The sequence below is a fragment of the Mobula birostris genome, chromosome 3, assembly GCF_030028105.1.
Source record: "Mobula birostris isolate sMobBir1 chromosome 3, sMobBir1.hap1, whole genome shotgun sequence".
NCBI lineage: Eukaryota > Metazoa > Chordata > Chondrichthyes > Myliobatiformes > Myliobatidae > Mobula > Mobula birostris.
Window position 1 is genome coordinate 147654041 of NC_092372.1, and position 24209 is coordinate 147678249.

Consider the following 24209-nt stretch of genomic DNA (forward strand, 5'->3'; position numbering starts at 1 on the left):
TTTTGTTACCTTCCAAAAGCAAGACGTAGTAATACTGGAGACAGTTCAAAAATGATTCATCAGGTTAATTCTTGGAATTAGAGGTCTGTCTTACCATGAGAGACTAAACTGCTTGGATCTATATGCATTAGAGTTTAGAAAAATAAGGGATGATGTTATACAAATATACAAGATCCCAATCGGGTTTAACACAATAGACATCCAGATGTTTCACTGATGGGAGAGTCACAAACAAAGGGACAATTATAAAATAAAGAGCAGGTCATTTACAACTAAGATGTGAAGAATTTTCTCCTAGAGAGTGAAATTTTCTGGTGGAGGTCCAATCATTAGATATATTTAAGGTGGAGATGAATACATATTAAGAAATGCGCTTTTCAACCACCTAAACAAACTAGTGATGTTATGATCTCCCAAAGGATTCTGCAAACTTAACTCTTCTTAAGGATTCTGTGAACTTATCTCTCAGGAGCGCAGGTATGGCACCTCAAAGCCAAAAGTCAGTCTTCTCTGGGATGGCTATTGCTGGGACGGACTTCAAGCCAGATTAAAACACTGAGGCCCAAGAAAAGAAAACAATCTGATGTTCAGCCCCACTACTCCACGTGAATTAAATCACTGAAGCTTGAGAGCAGAAAACAAACCAGTGTTCACCCCATTATTCCCTGACAATTAAAACGTCATGCCAGATTAAAGCACTGAGGCTTCAGAGTGGAAAATGAACCAGTGTCCAGTGGTATCTACCAGCATTTGACCCGTCTACTTCTCTTCTCGCGACTACCAGTGAGCAGGAGGTGCAGGAGTCTCAGGTTTTGCCCTGCAGCCGTCAGGCTCCTGGGCTGGCTTCACTCACCTCAGCGCTGAACTGACTCCGCAGCTGTAGACTCACTTTCAGGGACTCTGCAGCTTAGGCTCTATATATTATTTGTTTTTTTTTATTATCTGCAAGATTTGTCCTCTTTTGCATAGACTTTGTTGAGTATGGTTTTTCATGGATTCTACCGTGTTTCTTTGTTTTGTGGCTGCCTGCAAGAAGATGAATCTCAAGGTTGAATATATACTTAGATCATAAATTTACTTTGAACTTGGATATTTGAAGGATCGAGGAGCTGAAGGTTTGGGAAACTAGCACACAAGAAGCTAAGGCCAGAGTGGATCGGCCACGATTATACTGAATGGTGAGGCAGTCATGAGGGGACAGGTAACCTACTCCTGCTCTAATTTCTTGTGCTTCTGTTCTTGTAATCTTAAACTTGGTTACTAATGCTGATTTCAAGAAAATTTTAGAAGTTACTGTGGAATTTCACTGACCATTCAAATCAACTGAAAATGAAACAGAGATACTAAGAAAGAATAGAATGTGTGGCTGCACTAAAGATTGTGGCTAATCAAAGAAGATGAATATGGAAAGAACAAAATTGTCAGAGGATGTAATTCTGCTAATGACTGTTTCGTTGCTATGGAGTGGAATCCAATTGAGAAATAGCAGTTGTGTAAAGATGGGCATGTACTTTGAAATATCAAAGCACTTGAGAAACAACAATTATTTCATTCTCCTTATGCTCATGTACAGGAAATGACACGAAACAATCCTGAATCTTGCAGAAGTTGTCGAAGATGGAACCAGCAACCAACATGACTAACAGCAACATTCTGCAGACAGTTCACATAAATACTTCTTCTTGCCCTTCTTTTAAATATACTTCTACTACTAACCTGTGTGTGATTGAAGCCTGTAATTTACATTTTGAGATTCTGTAATTTACAATGTTTTGTGCCGACTGACTGATCTGGCACTTTTGCTGTCTCAGAGAGAATACATTGCAGTTGAGAGCAAAGTTGGGAAGGGAGCATACTGTCCGATGTTGGAATGAAAAACTGATGATCGGCTCCAATTCTCCACCAACTCACCAATTAAAGCATCAAGAAAAATTGAAATCAACAAGAACGAGAGCAGAAGGTGAGCGGGTGTTCAGCGTCCTCTGCCTACATTTGACCAGTCTTCCTCTCACTCACTGCGACCAGAGGAAGGTGCAGGAGTCTTGAGTCTCGGACAAGATTTGTTTGGCATGGTTTATGAATTGGACTCGTCTCCAGAGGACTCCACAGTTCATGTTATATGTGCTTCTAGTTTCCGGTTACTCCTTTTATTGCTATTTTGCATGATTTTGATCAGGGAGCACTGGCTCTGTGGCCTGGAGATAATGAACGACACAGCACTAAATTGAACTGAACTGAACAAAACAGAACATTCTTGGAACACTCACAATGCGTTGGAGGAACTCAGCAGGTCAATCAGCATCAGCTGAAAAGATTAGTCGACGCTTCGGGCCGAAACCCTTCGTCAGGACTGAAGGAAGAACTTTGGGGAGGGTTTGAGGAATGCTGGTAGTTGAAAAAACAGTAATTATAAAGACAAAGGAGTGGGGAAGGGGAAGCAGGGAGGTGATTGGCAGGAGAACAATGCGAAGTAGTAGAAGGAGGCGGAACTATGAGGGAGGTGATGTGAAATAGGGAATAGGGATAAGCCAGTCACCTCCCTGCTTCCCCTCCCCCACCCCTTTATCTTTAAAATTACTGTTTTTTTCAACCACCAGCATTCTTCAAACCCTCCCCAAAGTTCTCCCTTCAGTCCTGATGAAGGGTTTCGGCCCGAAACGACGACTAATCTTTTCAACTGATGCTGACTGACCTGCTGAGTTCCTCCAGCGCATTGTGAGCGTTCCTTTGACAACAGGATCTGCAGATTATTTTGTGTTTAGAATATTCTTGAACTGTTTCCAAGACTCTGCAGTTTGATGTGTAATATTCTTTGTACTATTCACTCAATTTTTGTTGTTGATGTGATTTGTTTTTTTTTGCACGCTAGTGTTTGATACGCCCTTTGAATGGGTTCCATAGTGTTTCTTTGTTTCATGGCTGGCGAATTTCAAGGTTGTATACTGCATACAAATTTTGATAATAAATGTACTTTGACTCTTTAAAGGATGGATTAAAATAGAAGATAACAGCTAAAAGAACATAAGAGTTGCAGCTTTATTTCTCAGGTAAAGGATATTATGCACAGGAGGTAGGGGAGCTGGGAGGTACTTTGGGGTTCTAACATTTAACTGTCATTAATTCTTTTGGGGCACTCTTCTGTTTTTGTGGATGGTTGCAAAGAAAAAGCATTTCAAGATGTATATTGTATACATTTCTCTGACATTAAATGTACCTTTGAAACCTTTGATTTAAAACAACCACTCTGAAAGGGATATTTTAATATCTTTAGTAAAGTAAACTTTTGGTTTAATTATATCATAGGGATTTGGATATCACTGGGAAAACCGAAACTGATTGTCGACCTCCAATTGCCTATAAATTGAATAGATTTATAGGCCATTTCAGAGTTAAGTATCAACCAAATTGCTGTGGATCTAAATCCACAGAAAGAAAAGATACTACAGACTTCTTTCCTTATATTCAAACGGTTTTTGTGAGTCATATATAACTGTGTTTTATTCAAAGCTGACTCAATGAAAAGATTTAAAATTCCCCTTACAAATAGAAAGGAATTTGAACTTTCCATGTATGAGCCAGAAAAGGTTGTAGATTGTCTTCACAAATTAAGAGAGAGATTGAAAGGAAAAAAAAAAGAGTTGGGAGGGTCCAATAGTATTTTATGTGGCACTGCTAGATCTGATGATGGATTGCTGAAAGAGTTCCATCCCAGATATGCTCAAGTCAATCCACAATACAGAGGCGACTGTTTCAAGAGGTCAAAGGCATCAAAGTTGGAGCTAGGTGAAGTGACCACAGGTAAAAATACAGTGGCATATATACTGAGTGGCTACTTTAATAGATACACTTGCTTGTTAATGCAAATCTCTAATCAACCAATCATGTGGCAGCAACTCGATGCATAAAAGTAAGCAAACATGGTCAAGAAGTTCAGTTCAGACCAAATATCAGAATGGGGAAGAAATTTGATGTAGGTGGCAGATCTCTCAATGCACAACATTTCAAACCTTGAAGTGCAAGGGTTACAGCAGCAGAAGACCACGAACATACACTCAGTGGCCACCTTATCAGGTACAGGAGGTATCTAATAAAAGGGGCCACTGGGTGTAGAATGCCAAAGGCTCTGCAGGTGAAATTTATAAAGTTCAGAGTAAAGTGATTATCAAAGTACAGATACATCACTATATACAACCGTGAGACTAATTTAGTAGCAAGCATACTCAATAAATCCATAGAATAATAACCATAACAGAAACAATTAAAGACCTCACCAACTTGGGCATTCAACTAGCGTGCAACAGACAACAAACTGTGCAAAAACAAAAAGAAAGAAACTTGTTTGTTTGCTACATACACCTGTTAGGGTACATTCTCCAGATACCTTATAAGGTAACCCTAGCCTTCAGCCAGGAGCAGATATCATCAGGTGGTTCCCAACCTTCACAGAATGTTTCGACCCTTAACCATTACACTCTCCAGTTGGTGGGCCGGTAGTGGTGGCCAAAGCACTGTCCATCTGCTCCTGGCTTCCAACTTCCTTCCTCTCGTCTACTCCAAAACCAACAAGAGGCTCATTCTGCCTCTTCCCCCATCCTACGAGCTGCTTCTTTTTTGCTCCTTTCGTCCAGGCCCAGAGCTGACAACAACCGGCATGTCGATTTGGCTGGGAAACCTCTGCAGCCGATCTCCACAGGGAACAACCATGCCTACCATCCCTTGTCTTTACACTCCTGCACTAAGGGCTGGTACTTCAAGGCCTTTCTCTCATGGGCCTCTTCCCATCCCTCCTCCCACGGCACAGTCACCTCAACCAGAATTATTTTCCTGTCTTTAGTTGACCACAGTACAATGTCCGGGCATAGGTTTGTGTGCACCACATCCTTCCCACATCGACCCTCATCTCCCAGGACCTGGCCGTTAGCAGCAGATTGGGCTTTGGTTGTTTGGTTATGAAAGGCCTGGCTCCCTCTTGGATGAAGGTGATGGCCTTCCTCAAATCTGTGCCAGCCATCCTCTTCTTGCATCTCTCTCACTCTAATGTGTCAGCAAGAACCAGAAGCACCTTATCATGACACCACCTATACCGTCCTTGAGTTAGAGCTGTTTTATACCCGGACAGTACATGAGCCAGTGTTCCCTTCTGACCACAGAGCTTACAGTTCGGGTCCTCTCTCATCCCCCATGTGTACAGATGTAATGGTGAAGGAAGGGTGTCATACACGGATCGCAAGAGGAAGGAAATACGTAAGGGCTCCAGTCTCCATAACTCTGCCCATGAGATCTTGCACTTGGGCAGATCCCATTTTGTCCAGGCACCCTGGGACCCTTGTTCCAATGCCTTTGACATCCGCTTCTCTTCCTCACGGATCCGTACTCCTGCCTGTACCATATCGCGCCTGTTCCTTAAGCTTGCGTTTCCCCACTGCTGGAAGTTAACTGAGCCGAGGCCTTGCCACCTGACGCAGGGGTTGTCGATGATATCTTGCAGCTTCAGGGAACACAATGCCTGCTCCACAGCTGCGTTGGCTGCCCACTTGCGCCCAGATCTGGTTGTAACGCCTGCTTGTTTTACCAAGACATCATTGGAATCTCTTAAGTTTAACAAGGCTCTGCATTTTGCCACCTTCAATTCCTCCACAACAGATAACAGGGGAGGCTGCAGTTGCCCAGATTGAATACAGGTGTCCCCCACTTTTTGATTGTTCGCTTTACGACACCTCGCTGTTACAAAAGACCTACATTAGTTACCTGTTTTCGCTAACAGAAGATGTTTTCATTGTTATGAAAAAAGACAGCACACGAAAAAAGGTAGCAGCCAAGCTCCTCCCCCGGAACTGCATTCTAGCCAGCATTGCTTAACACGTGCCTGCAAGCATCTGTGTTTTATGTCGATTTATTTTGAGCATCCGTTAGCAAGATAAGTTCTAAGGTATCCGAAAAGCCTAAAAGAGCTCGTAAGGGTGTTACACTTAGCGTAAAACTAGACATAATGAAGCATTCCAATCATGGTGAACGAAGTAAAGACAAAGTGAGTTTGGCTTGTGGAAGTTGACAAAGATGATGTTGAAGAGGTTTTGGCATCCCATGACCAAGAACTGATAGATGAAGAGCTGATGCAATTGGAAGAGGAAAGGATAACAAGCGAAACCGAATGGAGTAGCGAATGGACCGAAACTGAAGTTGTCCAGGAACTGAATGTGAAACAACTGCATGAGATTTTCGCTGCAATGATTGCAGAAAAGTACGACTTTAATTTTGAAAGGGTGCATAGGTTTAGGGCATATTTGCAGCATGGTTTGAGTGTTTACAAGGAACTGTATGATAGAAAAAAGCGCGAGGCTAAGCAATCAAGCATACTGTCGTTTTTCAAGCCTTCCACATCAGCTACAGCAGACGGCAAACCTCGACCTTCGACATCGAGGCAGGCAGACAGAGAAGATGACCTGCCTACCCTGATGGAAACAGACGACGATGAGATGACACCCCTGTGTCCTACCAACCCAACCTCCAGACCGCGGATCGATACATTGCCGCGAAGAATGCAGCGGTGCAGAAGTAGCCAGGACGCACCTAGTACCTCTTTAAGAAAAAAGCCTAAATAAACAAGCTAATTAATTAGGTGCCACCCGGCAAGTAAATGTCGGCCCAGATCAGAGGCAGCGCAATCGGCAATCACTCGTGATATCCTGATCTGGGCCGACATATACGTGCCAGGCGGCACCTAATTAATTAGCTTGCTTATTTTGGCTTTTTTCTTAAAGATGTGCTGGGTGCGTCCTGGCTACCGCTGCACCCCTGCATGCTTCGCAGATCAGTATCGGTCCGTGGCCTGGAGGTTGAGGACCACTGCACCAACCCAACCTCCAACGACTCAGCCTAACACTCCATCATCAGTGTGCTCGGTGCTGTCTTCCCAATTCCGGTAAGTGATACTATACTGTACATACATTATTTCTACTTTATATAGGCTGTGTATCTTTATGTGTTATTTGGTATGATTTGGCAGCTTCATAGCTTAAAGGTTACTGGAGAGAGTGTTTCTGCCGAGAGCGCTTGCGTGAGATTCTCGCTACAGTGGACAGTGTGGCAATGATTGTAGAAAAGTATTTCTACTTTATATAGGCTGTGTATTTATCATATCATTCCTGCTTTTCCTATATGTTACAGTTATTTTAGGTTTTATGTGTTATTTAGCATGATTTGGTAGGTTATTTTTTGGTCTGCGAATGCTCTCAAATTTTTCCCATATAAATAAATGGAAATTGCTTCTTCACTTTACGACATTCCCGCTTACGAACCATTTCATAGGAACGCTCTACCTTAGGATGGCGGGGGAAACCTCTATAGAGGCCCACTGAAGAGAATCTTGGAGGAACTCCCAACCATCTCCACTGGTGCTTGTTGGTTTTCCTCTCAATGCCCTCTACAGCAGTCATGGGGAACTCAAAGTGTGAAGAGCCAGAGAAGCCTGGGCAGAAGGCCATATTAGTACAGCCAGGTCTTGAATTTACCGGGAAGTCCGGATTTGTCGATCTTCTTCAGCCATTCGTCTATCTGCTTCACAGCATTGATGACATTGGCCCCATCTGTCAGTGACACATTAAACCACTTCCCCAAGCATTTTATCGGGTTACCTTCGATGGAAGGGCTGACCTCACCCTGAACTTGGAGACTAAACTTGCTAGTAACTTTGCCCTTTCTGATCACCATACACCTGGACTTCTTGGCCTTGAAGGACATCCTCACCCAAGTGGCTACATTGTTCAGGGTTTCCAATACCCATCTTGCTTGGACATGCGACACAGTTGTTGTAGTGATGTTGTCCACAAACCCTCGTAGAGCCGGCTGAACAATGCCCGACTCCAGCATCGGGCCGCGGGTTACACCTTCTGCTGCTGGTAATAGGAGGTTCATTCCCATAATAACTAGGCGTTCAACCAGTGTGCAAAAGACAACAAACTGTGCAAAGACAAAAAAGAAAGAAATAATAAGCATAAATAAACAATAATATTGAGAACTTTAGATGAAGAGTCCTTGAAAGTGAGTCCATAGGTTGCGGGAACACTTCAATCATGGAGTACGTAAAGTGGAATGAGGTTATCCCCTTTGGTTCAAGAGCCTGATAGTTGAGGTGTAATAACTGTTACTGAACCTGGTCTGAGTCCTGAGGTTGCTGTACCTTCTTCCTGATGGCAGCAGTGAGAAGAAAGCATGACCTGGGTGGTGGGGCACGCCGAGGATGGATACTGCTTTCCTGCGATAACATTTCACATAGTTATGCTCAATGTTGGGGAGGGCTTTACCCGCGATGCACTGGGCCGTATCCACTATTTTTTGTCGGATTTTCCATTCAAGGGCATTGGTGTTTCCATACCAGGCTGTGTTGCAGCCAGTCATTATACTTTCCACTACACTTCCATGGAAGTTTTTCGAAGTTTTAGATGTCATGTTGAATCTTTGCAAGCTCCTGAGGAAGTAAAGACGCTGCTATGCTTTCTTTGTAATTGCATGTACATGCTGGACCCAGAAAAGGTCCTACGAAATAATAACACCAAGGAATTTAATGTCGGTGGCCCTCTCCACCTCTGACCCTTTGTTGAAGACTGGCACATGGACCTCTTGTTTCCTCCTCCTGAGGTCAATAATCAGCTCCTTGTTCTTGCTGACATGGAGTACGATGTTGTTGTTATAGCACCACTCAGCCAGATTTTCAGTCTCCCTCCTAAATGCCAACTTATCACCATTTTTGATTCGGCCTACAACAGTGGCATTGCCAAGAAACTTGAATATGGTATTGGAACTGTGTTTAGCCACACAGTTATAAGTATAAAGTGAGTAGAATAGGGGGCTAAGCACACAGCCTTGAGATCCACCTGTGCCAATGAAGACTGTGAAGGAAATGTTGCCAATCCAAACTGACTGGGTCTACAAATGAGGAGGCATTGAGGCCACAATCTTGCTGCTTATTGATTAGTTTTGAGGGAAAGATGGTACTGAATGCTAAGCTGTAGAAGATAAAGAACATCCTGATACATGGATTTTGCTGTCCAGATGTTCCAGGGCTAAGTGATGAATCAAAGAGATGGCATCTGCTGAGGACCTGTTGCTCCAGTAGGCAAATTGGAGCAGATCCAAGTTGCTTCTTAGACAATTGATGTGTTTCATCACTAATCTCTCAAAATAATTCATCATTGTGAATTTAAGTAGCTGTGCAATGCAATAGTGAAAGGAGGAATTAATTTTTAGGATGGTGAATGAGGACACAATCAAATTAGTTGCTTTACCATAGGTGCCAGTGTTGCACTTCTTCAGCAATATTGGCATTGTGGTCATCTAGGAGAGTGAACAGTATTCCACATCCCATACCCATACTGCACAGTAGAAACACCTTTAGAGTGATAAAAGGCAAGTCCCTTACTGTAATATAGTGAGTCCCGGGCCTACTCTTGTTGCCATAATATTTATGCGGCTGGTCAGCCTGAATGTCAAATATATGTGATTAGGCTCATTTACATGGTCACTGCCTGTCACCGTTGTGGTACAAATATTACTTACAATAATCAGCCAAACTTAATCCTTGTTTTCAAAAGGCACAAAGATCTAAATTTCCTGACTTTTGAGTGGCATTAAATACATCCAATCATCAGCAGACATCCAATTTCTTATTATATCAATGATAAAGTAGCTGAAGTTAATGGAACCTAGGAATCTGGCTGTAATATTTATTTCAGGCAAGTCAGCATTTAACAAAAAGGGTTGCACAATCTTGAATAGAAATTGTTAGGGATGAGATTACGGAGAACCTGGAGGCACATGATAATATAGGCCAAAGCCAGTATGGTTTCCTGAAAGGAAAATCCTGCCTGACTAACCTACTGCAATTTTTTGAGGAAATTACAAGCAGGGTAGGCAAAGGAGATGCAGTAGATGTGGTGTACTTGGATATTCAGAAGGCCTTTGACAAGATGCCGCATGAGGCTGCTTAGCAACATAAGAGCCCATGGAATTACCGGGAAGTTACTAGCATGGGTGGAGCATTGGCTGATCAGCAGAAAATAGGGAGTGGGAATAAAGTGATCCTATTCTGACTGGCTGTCAGTTACCAGTGGAGTTCCACAGGGGTTGATGCTGGGACCGCTACTTTTTACGATGTATGTCAATGATGTGGACTATGGGATTATTGGATTTGTGGGTAAATTTGCCAATGATATAAAGATTGGTGGAGGAGTGGATAGTGTTGAGGAAACAGAGAGACTGCAGAGAGACTTAGATTGTTTAGGGGAATGGGCAAAGAAGAGGCAAATGAAATACAATGTTAGAAAGTGTATGGTCATGCACTTCGGTGGAAGAAATAATCAGGCAGACTATTATTTAGATAGGGAGAGAATTCAAAATGCAAAGATGCAAAGGGACTTGGGAGTGCTTGTGCACAATACCCTAAAGGTTAACCTCCAGGTTGAGTCAGTGGTGCAGAAAGCGAACGCAATGTTGGCATTCGTTTCTAGAGGTATAGAATATAAGAGCAGGGATGAGATGTTGAAGCTCTATAAGGCCCTCGTGAGACCACACTTGGAGTACTGTGTGCAGCTTTGGGCTCCTTATTTTAGAAAAGATATACTGACATCGGAGGGGGTTCAGAGTAGATTCACGAGAATGATTCCAGAATGAAAGGGTTACCATATGAGGAAAATCTGGCAGCTCTTGGGCTGTATTCCCTAGAGTTCAGGAGAATGAGGGGGGACCTCACAGGAACACTCCAAATGTTAAAAGGCCTGAACAGATTAGATATGGCAAAATTAGGTAGGGTAAGGGAGTCTAGGACAAGAGGACACGACTTCAGGATTAAAGGACATCCATTTAGAACAGAGATGCAGAGAAATTACTTTAGTCAGAGGGTGGTGAATCTGTGGATTTGTTGCCACAAGAGGCTGTACAGGCCAAGTCATTGGGTGTATTTACAGCAGAGATAGACAGGGCATCAAAGGGTATGGGGAGAAGGCAGGGGAATGAGGATGACTAGAAGAATAGGACCAGCCCCTGACTGAATGGCAGAGCAGATTCGATAGGCCAAATGGCCGACTTCTGCTCCTATATCTTATGGTCTTACAAAATATGTATGTTTATATCATTCAATATATTTTATAGTCATGCACATTTCACTACTGTCCTTTTCTTTCAATATCCTATCTAAAACTCCGTTCTCATCACCTTTTGGCTATCCCTCGTTATATCACAATTTTCAGCATGTTGTTTTTTGTTAGACCCCTCTCCTCACAAACTGGTTCATTTATGTTTTATGTAAATAGTTAGTCCTGTAGACAGTTGATAATTCCCTTTATGTTTCTCATCTTTTCTAAAGAAATATGTAATTCAAGTTTATTATTTCCCTTTCAAACTCCAGGACAGAACAAGAAATTTCAAAATAAATTGTGTTTCTTATTCCTACCTTTCTCAAGTTCTACTGGGAAAAGATCCAACCTTTCTACACGCTTTTCCAGTTCATATTCAGCAGATGCTGCAACTGGATCTACTTCATCATTTCTCCTATCATAGTCTTCATTAGAGTAAGTGTGGAAAACCTGTTAAAATAATAGATTGGATTTGTGGTTAATTCACTTAGAAAAGCAATGATCAAAACAACAAGAATCACTTATTTTTCTATAGCATATTTGCTCAAAAGTTGCAAGACTTTGAGAAGCATAATTAGTGTAAAGTAGTCATTATTTTGATATGTCAGTTGTTTAAAAATGAGAAAATACTAACAAGGCAAAAAGAGAATTTCATATGCAAGTCCAAAATTTATAGACTGATGAAAATAAATGACAATAAGAATATCTAAAATAAGAATATTTGGTCCATTAAGACCATGTCACCTCTATTTCATAGAAATCCAGTTAGTCCCACCTTACTGGAAACATAAGAGCTGCAGATGCTGTAATCTGGAGCAAAAATAAGCCACTAGTGGAACTTAGCAAGCTGAGCAGCATCTATGGAAGGGAAAGAATTGTTTCAGGTTTAAATTCTGCTTCTGGACCATAGCCATACAAATTATTTCCTTCTGGGCATTTATATAGCTCAATTTGAACACTACAAATGAATCACCTTATACAGGTCCACAATCCCTTATCCGAAATTCTGATATCCGAAATTCTGAAATACGAAAAGCTCCGAAAACCAAAGTTTTCTTCGTGGAGTGTGAAGCTTGTTGGAACATGGCTTGTTTGGCGTGCCAACAGCTGACGTCATTCAGGTGTGACGTGGCAGCACTAGCAGAGGCCGCCAGACATCAGTTGTGGCTCAGCACTCATACTGGTTACACGTGCATTTGCTGTTCGCTGATATTTTGTGTTCACTACTGACTTTGTTTAATTTCACTGTGAAAATGTCAAAAAGAGCTGCAGATACCCCTATGGGTAACAATGAGAAAAAGAGAAGGAAGCACCTATCATTATCAATAACGCAGAAAGTGGAGTTATTGCAGAAGTTTGATCCTGGTGTGTCTGTGCGGCATCTTACTGAAGAATAAATATGGTGTCGGAACTACCACTGAGTATTTACGCTCTACATTTATTCCAATAAGTCATTTACCATGTGTTTGATTCGGTTCGTTTGAAGCTGTACATTTTTATGTTTTGTTGAATATTTTTGTTGGAAATAAAATGTACTAGTGTATTTATGGTCTATAATTATCCCATTATTTCATTTAACAGTATATTACTCTATAAATAATCTGTAATAGTATTTGTAAAAGAGCACGGATCAGGAAAACCCGGAAGTACTCTCTCCAGCACTCGTTGTTTGAGCATGCACAGACTTTCCTTGTCATTATTCCCTAAACAATACAGTACAACAACTATTTACATAGCATTTACATTGTATTAGGTATTATAAGTAATCTAGAGATGATTCAAAGTATACGGGAGGATGTGCGCAGGTCCGGAGCTCCCCCGGGTCCTAAAGTCCACGCACACTGAGACAGGTTAATTATCAATTTTCTGAAATCCGAAACATTCTGAATTCCGAAATGCAACTGGCCCCAAGGATTTCGGATAAGGGATTGTGTACCTGTACTACAATGCCAGTTGCAAATTCCAGACCCTATCTACTCATGGCAGAGAAAAAGTTTAAGCTCATTTCACTTTTGGTTCTATGACCGATCAGTTTTATTCAATATTCCTGGCTCTTGACCATTCAACCAACTAAGATGGCTTTTGTATATATCTACCCACTTCCACAACTGTAAATAACCAGATTCTTTGGCAATTTCTTTTGCTCCAACAGAAACAATTTCTCCAGTCTAACCAAATAATTATGATCCCTCATTCCTGAAATTATTCCAGAAAATCTCTTCTCCAAATCTTTCCTAGTGTTGTCCACAACATTCTAGTTGTGGCCAAATCAATGAATTACAAAAGGTTCTGACTTCCTTGCATCTATTTATAAAGCTCAGCCCCCTATACATTTTTGTGACCACTTTCTCAACACCTCTGCCACCTTCAACAAACTAGGCTCTGATTCTGCCAGATTTGTTTCTGAAGCTCTTTTAAAATTATGTAATCTCATTTGCCTGATTAAAATGTAACACTTGTATTTCTTAAAAAGAAATAATATTTGCATTTGTCTACATCTCCTTGAGGTCTATTACTCTCCTCCTCACAGTTCTTGTAACTTCATGTTTAGTGTCATCTACAAATTCAGAAATTACGCCTTGTGAACCCAAATCCAAATCACTACATTGCATTAAAAGAATAGCCCCAGAATCAATCCTGGAGGAACTCCATGATATATCTTTCTGCCATCTACAAAATGTCACTACTACTTTGTTTCTTGTTATTTAGCCAATGTTTATGCAGCATTTATGCTATTTAACAGGTTTCAATACTGATAACAACTATGTGAAACTTTATCACAGGCCATATGAATAGTAGATCAACTATACTTTCTATGTATTGTCCACCTCTGATCACCTTGCGCTGAGGGGCTTAACAAAGGACAGCTGAAAGTCAGCAAGTTGCTCTGGATATGAGCTAACATTAATAATATCAGTGAAATAGATTTTAACAATAATCTAGCAGGTTCATTATGACTAATATAAGCTTTTTACTCTAGATTTGTTTAGTTAATGTAATTTAGACTTCACAGCTGCTGTGTTCAGATTTGAACTCACTTCTTCAAATCATGTGTCCTGACCGCTGCATTATTAATCCACTGACAACCATCACAAGTCTATAATTAGTTTACTATGTAACATTTCTAAAAAAAACATCTCTAAAGAGAAAATTCTAGATCAAACAGGGAGCTAAAAGGTGGTTCCAAATTGTGTGTAAAATATACTGTATAATCCATATTGGGATAAAGGATTAATGCAGCTTAACTTACTTGGAAGATTTTAAAGTTACCTCCATGTATCCAATCATATCTCAAGGTAAGAAAATCTCCCAACTTTAAGATTTCAGTTATTCAAAGGACTGGCATAATATTGCTTATAGGATTGTAATTATCTTCCTCAGCAGTCCCTCCCGGTTGAGAATGACAACTTCTACTGCAGTTCTGTGGTTTTTAAACTGACTGATGAGCATTATGCAGGATCCACAAATTTTTCCAAAGATGGGGCATATGCAGGGTAGATTAAATAAATACCTTAGTTCTGCCTTCACCAAAAAAAGAATACAATTAACTACCAGCTATGTCAAGAATTCATATAACACAGAAAATGGACCCCTCAACCGCTACATCGATACTCATTGTCAGAATCAGAAAAGAAAAATTAGTGAGGTAGTATACATGAGTTCATTACCCATTCAGAAATCTGATGGTGGAGGGGAAGAAGCTTCCGCTGAAATGTTGAATGTCTCTGTTCAAGTTCCTGTAACTCCTCCCTCATGGCAGCAATGAGAAGAGGGCATGATTGGATTCTTAATGAAGGATGCTGCCTTTTTGCAGCAACACCTTTCGAAGATTGCTAGCTCCATCATGGACACTAGCCTCCCCACCATCAAGGATGTGTTTATAACTTCCCACAGCTTTTTCCAATCCTGTGCAGTGGCCCCTCCGTACCAAACAGTGATGCAACCAGTTAGAATACATCCCAATGTCTATGCCATGTTAGCAAATGAAGAGCTTAGAGACAGGAAGGAACTGAAAGAAATCAATGTTCATAAAGTACTATTACTAGGGAATTAATTGGATTAACAAATCCCTAGGGTCTGACATTCTACTTCCCAAAGAAATGAAGTTGTCCTGGAAATAATGGACGCATCATTGCCCAACTTGCAATATTGTTCAGGTGCTGACGCAGTTCCTACAGGTAGTCGGGAAGGGGCAAGAGGGGAATATAACCTCATTATTTAAAAAGGAAGAGACAGAAAAACAGCAGAAAACAAACCCATAATCCTCAATGGGGAAAATGCTAAAATCGATTATAAAAATGCATTACTAGAACACTTGAGACAGAACAAATCAGCACAGTTAATGAAAGAGAAATCATGCCTAATCAGTCTCCTGCCCTTATTTTGAGGATGGAGAACCAGTGAATGTGGTGTATTCAAATTTTTACAAAGCTTTTGATAAAGGTCCCATGAAAGAAGTCAATGTACAAAACTAAAGCACGTGGGCTTAGGGGTGAAATACTGAGACTGAGAAAGACAGAGAAAGAACAAACTGGTCTTTTAACTGGACTCAAACTAATTTGACAGGGGGATGGGAACCAGAGTGATAGCGTTGAAAATAGGGCAGTTGGTATACAACCAGAAGTAGTGCATAGTGAAACTCTGAGGAGAACAAGCAGATGATAGAGCAAAATAGCAGTCAGTGAGATGAGTTAAAGTGTAATGGGGTCAAAATCAAAAAGGGTGATGAAAGCAGGACTGAAAATGTTACAGTGCTTATAAAAATATTCACTCCATGATTCAGTGATGCCCTCAAAAACTAAGTGACCATGTAAGAAGAGAACTAGCGAGGGAAGCCACCAAGAGACCTATGACAGTTCTGGAGGAGTTAAAAGCTTCAGTGGCTGAGAAGGGAGAGACTGCGCAGGTGCTTCACCAGTTTCAGCTTTATGGGAGAATGGCAAAGAGAAAGCCACTGTTGAAAAACAATCACATGAAATCTTGGCTGGAGTTTGTCAGATACTCTTAAGTCAAGTGGAAGAAGGTTCTATGGTCTGATGAAACCAAATCTGAGCTGCTTGACCATCAGACTAAATGCTATGTTTGGCATAAGCCAAACACCGCACATCATCAAAAACACTCCACCCCTACCATGAGGTATGGTGGTGGCAGCTTCATGCTGTGGGAATGCTTCTCTGCAGCAGGCCCTGGAAGGCTTGTGGATGTAGAGGGCAACATGAATGCAGCAAAATACAGGGGAATCCTGGAGGAAAACTGGATGCAGTCTGCAAGAGAACTGCGACTTGGGAGACCATTTGTTTTCCAGCAAGACAATGACCCCAAGCAGAAAGCCAAAGCTAGACAGGAAAGGCTTAAAAACAACAAAGCTAATGGCTTGAAGTAGCCAAGTCAAAGTCCAGACTTCAAACCAATTGAGAATTTGTGGCTGAACTTGAATAGAGCTGTTTACTCATGATCCCCATGCAATCTGACAGTGTCTGAGCAGTTCTATAAAGAAGAATGGGGAAAAATTGCAGTGCCCAGTTGTGCAAAGCTGATAGAGGCCTATCCACACAAGGCTGTAGTTGCTGCCAAAGGTACATCTACTAAATGCTGCCTTGAAAGGGGTGAATACTTATGCAATCAATTATCTTGCACTTTATATTTGTAATTAATTTAGCTCACTTTGTAGAGATCTGTTTTCACTTTGACACGAAACAGTCTCTTCTGTTGATCAGTCAAAAAAAGCCTAATTAAATCCACTGCAATTCAATGTTGTAACACATAAAAACATAAAAACTTCTAAGAGGGGCAAATACTTTTTATAGGCAGTGCATATTTGAAGGCACACAGTATTCGGAATAAGGTAGATGATCTTGCAGTGCAGTTAGAGATTGGCAGGTACAATGTTGTGGTCATCTCCACACTGTGGCTGAAAGAAGATAATAGTTGGAAGCTTAACATCCAAGAATAGACATTGCATCAAAAGGACAAGCAGAGAGGCAGAGGGGATGGGATGGCTCTATTTGTAAAAAAAGAATAAAATCATAGGTTGACATAGGATCTGAAGATGTAGAATCCTTGTGGGTAGAATTAAGAAACTGCAAGGGTAAAAAGACCAACAGGAGATATACAGGCCTCCGAACAATAGCCAGATGTGGGCTACAAATTACAATGGGGGACAGAAAAGGCATGTAAAAAGGCCAATGTGATAATCATGGCGAATTTCAATATGCAGGTAGATTGGGAAAATCAGGTTGGTACTGAATCCCAACAGAGGGAATTTGTAGAATGCCTTCAAGATGGTGTTTTAGAGCAGATTGTGGTTGAGCCTAGGGGGAAGGGCAATTCTGGATTGCTTCTATTGTAATAATCCAGATTTGATTCAGAAGCTCAAGGCAAAGGAATCCTTAGGAGACAGTGATCATGATATGATAGAAATAACTGCTAGTTTGAGAAAGAGAAGCTAAAAGCAGATGCATCAGTATTACAGTGGAGTAAAGGGAATTACAGAAGCATGAGAGAGAAGCTGACCAAAGTAGATTGGAAGGGGACACTAGCAGGGATGACAAAAGAACAGCAATGGCTGGTGCTTCTGTGGGAAATTCAGAAGACAAAGGATAAATACATCCCAAAGATTAAGTATTCTAAAGAGAGGATGAGACAACTGTGGTTGACAAGGCAAGTCAAACACAGCATAAAAGCAATAAAAAGGGCAAATAACATAGCAAAAATTAGTGGGATCGTAAAGGATTTGGAAGCTTTTAAAAACCAATAGAAGACAACTAAAAAAGTCATGAAGACAGACAAGATTAAATATGAAGGTAAAATAGCCAATAATATTACTGTAGGGTAACATAATGGGTGACAGATTACACATATTGTTCAATAGAAACTGTTCTACATAATTCATAAACAGCATCACTGAGTTGCTGTGTTCACTTTAAGAGACAGTGCCTGAAGTAATTATGCCAATGTAAGGCAACTGCATTTGTTTGTTCATAATGGAAGTAAAGGGCTGCAGCTTTTGTTAAGCACATAAAACAACTTTTTCATGTTTTACTCATAAAATCCTACGTTGTTAATCACAACGCTCTTGGACAATTCCAGAGTTATTCAACGACATGCTAACCAACGCAGTTGCTTTGAAGCTGCCGCAGTTTTGGGAGCAGCATGCTACCATGTGACTCGCCCAGGCAGAAGCTCAGCTCATGGTGTGAGAAATAACCCCAGACGATACAAAGTTTACTATGTTGTAGCATCACTAAATAGTTCCACTACAACTAGAGTGGTGAATCTACCAGAAGACCACCTGCACTTGGTAAATATGTCACTCTGAAACTCACTTATTACAGACTTTTGGACTGCCTGAGTCTGAGCACACCAAACAGTTGCTCTCCTTGCCGGGCCTGGGTGATACTAGCCTTCAGAACCAATGGACCACCTACTATCTCTCCTGGGCAATCACCATCTTTGTTTTATTTTTAAAGATGTCTTTATGCAACAAATGTCCGTTCAAGTTTACACAGCCCTCACTAATACATCCATGAAGGACTACAGGGAGCTTGCTAAAATTGGCCAATAGTCTACACTCGGCCAGGCAGAGTTGCATCATTCCTCCTCCTTTCCCTGTCACAATAAGCCCTGTCAGCAGAGCCTCCAGCAGACTGATGCCTACAACTTCAAACCAGACAACACCAGATCTGTGTTTTTAATCATGCATGCTTCACCACAAATGCCAAGAAATGCTGACCACCATGCAGCTTCGACAGCAGACATCAGACGTCTGCGAACACCGTGGGTTCCAGCTGCCCGAGTCATCAAATGCTTATTTGGACACTCCCTCAGGGCGACACTTCCTATGTGACGCAGGCACTCGTGTCTGCTGTCAGCTTCGTCCATTGATTATAAGGCAGAGCAGCAGCAGGATCCAGACTTATGGGACAAGATGCATGACATTCTGCTTCAGAGGATGATGCTACACATGGGACTTTGCTATGGCTAAGGTTGCTGGACTTCCGCTCAGCGCAGATTTCCTGTGTGCCTGTGTAGATCTTAAGAGCTGTTGGCTTGTGGACACAAAGGACTTTGGATCATTATCTTGTATCCTTCAGTTAGTGCCCCATGACAACTCTGTCTAGTGAAAGCACCACCACATGTGAATTCACTCATCCACTGGGCAATCTCCCAAACATTACCAAGCCCACTTTTTCCACAACAATCCAAAGCATGGGGTCGAGCACCACATTTGCACAACTTGCTCGCTGGTCCACACCTGTGTAGGTAGGCTGGACTCAGAAAAGCAGGCTACTGCAAAGTCTGAGTTTACTATTGTGGAAATGCACGACATTGTACACCCTATCCTCGTTATATGCGTCTTCAGATAACACGGATTCACAGTTATGCAAGGAAGCTATTTCTACCAACGTCTCCTTATATGCGTCCAAAACTCGCAGTTATGCGAGCAGCACTGCTTTCCCGCCAATACAAGTCATGTGCACACACCTCACAGTCTCACTGTTGGGATGAGAAGCACCGCTTTCCCACCAATACAAGTCAGGTGTGCGCGCATCACAATCTCTCTCCCGCCACTCTCGCATTGGTTTTGGTAAGGTGTGGATACGCAATATTGCGCTCTTAAACTTTTGTTGGTTTACCTATGGTGCAGTGATTTTGTGCTTGAAATAGTTAACTATGAATCCTAAGCGTCCAACGTCATGTCCTGGGCCATCAGCTGAGCGGCAGAGAACCGCTTTAACTCTTGAAAAAAAGTTGGAAATTATAAGCAGTGTGGCATCAGCTGAAGGTAACACAGCTCTAGGACGCTACTGCCGGGAACAGAATCTTGCCTTTAAAGTTCTTTTGTTGCTTGACAATGCGCCATCCCATCCTAAACATTTGGACAGCATTCATCCTAACATAACAGTGTGTTTCCTGCCGCCTAACACAACATCGCTGATTCAACCACTCGACCAGGGTGCAATCCACATTCAAGGCGTACATTTTTTTTTAACAGCGAGCCATCTCAGATGTTGCAAGCAACAAACAATTTTGAAAATCCCGGGAGTTTACCAATGGTGAGGGAATGGTGGAAGTTGGAACACTTGGCACAAATGGCGATGGACATGGACCCAAGTTTAGAACGGAGTCAGCATTTCAGTCATTCCCTGCTGTCAACCCTTTTTCCCTACAAGCAAACTTATGCTGAAAAACAAAATGCTGCCAAGCAAACAACCCTCACCACTTTCTTCAAATCGGTGTCATTTTCTGCTGCCAGCAGTTCTAAGAGTTCTGTGAGTCTTCCTTCACCCCTTGCTGTGCTTGATATGATCCTGACGACACACAACCATCCACCTTATCCATGTAAAGCTTCCCGACACCACAACAACCACTCATCTCCCACACTGAACACACCTGCCACTGTTGCTGAGTACTGTACACTCTAGGATGTTAACTTTCTATGATTTATTACATTGAATATTACCTTAAATTGATTAATTATAATACTAATGCTGTCTTGTGGTACTGCTTTTGTGTCGTATTGGTATGAAAATGTGAATAAATTAGAGATAAAATATATTGTAAGGGGCTTCTTTTATGTTATTGCTAAGGCTAATAAAATGGCTTCTTTATTATGACAAAAATAAAATGGCTTCTCTGTGATGTTAACTGCTGAGACAGTGGTTCTCTCTCTAGCAGCTTGCTTGGGTTATATTACTGATAATGAGAATTGTATTCATTTGCTAACCAATTGGGATAGATGTTATTCTTTCTTGTGTGTCCGTAAGCCATTGTTTTCGCGGGCTTTGGGGCAGAAGGCGGATGTTGACAGATAGAGGAGACACGATGCTGTAAGCTGGGCTACGGAACGGACCCAAGAGGGAGTCCGAGGCCCAGGGTTTTGGGGAAGAGAACCAAAGAGGAAGGATGTGCTAGACGCGCTCTGGTCGACCACTGTGGTTGGTCCCAGGCGGTGGGTCGAGGGGGTCAGAGGAGATTGCATGGTGGAAAGAAAACCCCGTTCATTGAGCTCCAACGGTTGTGCACAAAGTGGTTGAACTCTGATAAGTTTGGCGCCTTTTACTTTCCTTTCATATTGTATCTCTATTAATCACATAGTTCCAGTAAGATCTATAAATTGTATTCTGTAAATCGCATATGGTGTACTGTTTGTTATTTGGCGTGGTGGGGTACATCACACAGCATCTACACAAACTCGATTACAGAGTTTGGCGGGGCGAAAGGCTGCTCCCCCTAGATGGAAGTGAGCTGAGCGAGCCTGAGGCTTACCGGGGGCTATACTGGAAGCCCTCTGGAACGCATCTCTATTTTCTCCATTTAAATAATTATTCACATTATGCGATTTCACATTATGCGTTGACTTCAAGTAACGTATCCCCCACATATGAGGATAGGGTGTACACAGATTGAATAGGCCTTGGACCCCACCCTTCCACATGGTCCCCAAGCCCGATAGTGGTTTCCATCCATGCAGCGATTATTGCTGCCTTAATGAGGCCACCACCCCTCATTGTTACCTGATGCCATATATTCAAGACTTTTCAGCACATTCAGCCGGAAAGATAAATTTTTCTGAATTGGATTTTGTCAAGGGCTACCAACTGCCTGTGTATTCTGAGGACATTCCCAAAATTGCTAATATAAACCCATTTGGCATATTTGAGTTTCTGCACATGCCATCTGGCCTGAAGATTTTTTAGTGACTAATGGACTTTGTGTTAAAAGACTTAGATTCTCTTTTTTGTTTACCTGGATGACATACACGTGTCCCCCACTTTTCGAACGTTCGCTTTACGAAACCTTGCTGTCACGAAAGACCTACATTAGTTACCTGTTTTCGCTAACAGAAGGTGTTTTCACTGTTACGAAAAAAGGTAGCACGTGAAAAAAGCAGCGTGCGCCCCGAGCAGCCAAGCTCCTCCCCCGGAACTGTATTCTAGCCGGCATTCCTTAAGCACGTGCCTGTGAGCAGCTGTTAGCAAGATAAGTTCTAAGGAATCGGAAAAGCCTAAAAGAGCTCATAAGGGTGTTACACTTAGCGTAAAACTAGACATAATTAAGTGTTTCGATCGTGGTGAATGAAGTAAGGACAAAGTGAGTTTGGCTTGTGGAAGTTGACGAAGATGATGTTGAAGAGGTTTTGGCATCCCATGACCAAGAACTGATAGATGAAGAACTGATGCAATTGGAAGAGGAAAAGATAACAATCAAAACCGAATGGACTGAAAGTGAAGTCGTCCAGGAACTGAACGTGAAGCAACTGATTGAGATTTTCACTGCCATGATAAAGTACGTCTTTAATTTTGAAAGGGTATATAGGTTTAGGGCATATTTGCAAGATGGTTTGTGTGCTTACAAAGAACTGTATGATAGAAAAATACGCGAAGCTAAGCAGTCAAGCATAGTCGTTTTTCAAGCCTTCCACATCAGCCACAGCAGACGACGAACCTCGACCTTCGACATCGAGGCAGGCAGAAGAGAAGAAGATGATAATATGCTTGCCTTGATGGAAACAGGCGACGATGAGATAACACCCCAGTGTCCCACCACCCCAACCCCCGGGCCGCAGACCGATACATTGCTGCAGAGAATGCAGCGGTAGCCAGGACACACCCAACACATCTTTAAGAAAAAAGCCAAAATAAACAAGCTAATTAATTAGGTGTCGCCTGGCATGTAAATGTCGGCCCAGATCAGAGGCTAATCCTAACCCGAATGCGACACAATCGGCAATTGCTCGTGATATCCTGATCTGGACCGACATTTACATGCCGGGCAGCACCTAATTAATTAGCTTGTTTATTTCGGCTTTTTTCTTAAAGATGTGCTGCGTGCATCCTGGCTACCGCTGCACCCCTGCATGCTTTGCGGATCAGTATCAGTCGGCGCCCTGGAGGTTGGGGACCACTACACCACCCCAACCTCCGGCGACTCAGCCTAACACACCAACATCAGTGTGCTCGCTGTCTTCCCAATTCCGGTAAGTGATACTACACTGTATATACATTATTTCTACTTTATACAGGCTGTGTATTTTAATGTGTTATTTGGTATAATTTGGCAGCTTCATAGCTTAAAGGTTACTGGAGAGAGTGCTTCTGCCAAGAGCGCTTGCGTGAGATTTTCGCTACGGAGAACACTGCAGCAATGATTGTAGAAAAGTATTTCTACTTTATATAGACTGTGTATTTATCATATCATTCCTGCTTTTACTATATGTTACTGTTATTTTAGGTTTTATGTGTTATTTGGCATGAGTTGGTAGGTTATTTTTTGGGTCTGCGAACGCTCACAAATTTTTCCCATATAAATAAATGGCAATTGCTTCTTCACTTTACAACATTCTGGCTTACGAACCATTTCATAGGAACACCCTACCTTCAGATAGCGGGGGAAACCTGTACTTGGCATCAGCACATCCAAAACTGAACATGTATCATATTGCCACACACTTTTCAAGCGTTTAAGCCAACATGGGCTAACTATTAGCCCCACTAAATGCCAGTTCGTGTTATCTACAGTATTGGCTTACTCAGCCACTGCATTTCCACAGAAGGTGTGTCACCCCTGCCATCAAAAGTCATCGCTATTATGGCCAACTCTGCACTACCAAAGCATTGCAAGGGTTTTTAGGCATGTTGAATTTCTATCTCCATTTCATTCTATGAGCTGCTAAACTCATGTTCCCCTTGTATAGTGCCCTTAAAAGCAGTGCTCCTACTCGCATGCTTGAGTGGTCAGCCGACAAGCCCAAAGCATTTTCCGAGGCTGTGACCTTGCTGAACCTCACATCACAGCGCTAAGTAGCATTAAACCCATATTGTACTGTCTCAGACAACAGGAATTCTGCAGATGCTGGAAATTCAAGCAATACACGTAAAAGTTGCTGGTGAACGCAGCAGGCCAGGCAGCATCTGTAGGAAGAGGTGCAGTCGACGTTTCAGGCCGAGACCCTTCGTCAGGACTAACTGAAGGAAGAGTGAGTAAGGAATTTGAAAGTTGGAGGGGGAGGGGGAGATCCAAAATGATAGGAGAAGACAGGAGGGGGAGGGATGGAGCCAAGAGCTGGACAGGTGATAG

The 24209-nt window shown here is 42.0% G+C and overlaps 1 protein-coding gene across 3 annotated transcripts in view; it reads right to left on the reverse strand.

The window, feature by feature from the left end:
* The window catches only part of ppp1r9a (protein phosphatase 1, regulatory subunit 9A), a 234110-nt gene that overhangs the window by 151238 nt on the left and 58663 nt on the right, over window positions 1-24209 (reverse strand). For all 3 annotated transcript variants that reach the window (XM_072253423.1, XM_072253421.1, XM_072253422.1), the window contains exon 2: window positions 11447-11579. In XM_072253423.1, coding sequence (XP_072109524.1) covers window positions 11447-11579 — 133 coding nt within the window. The remainder of the gene's footprint in view (window positions 1-11446; window positions 11580-24209) is intronic.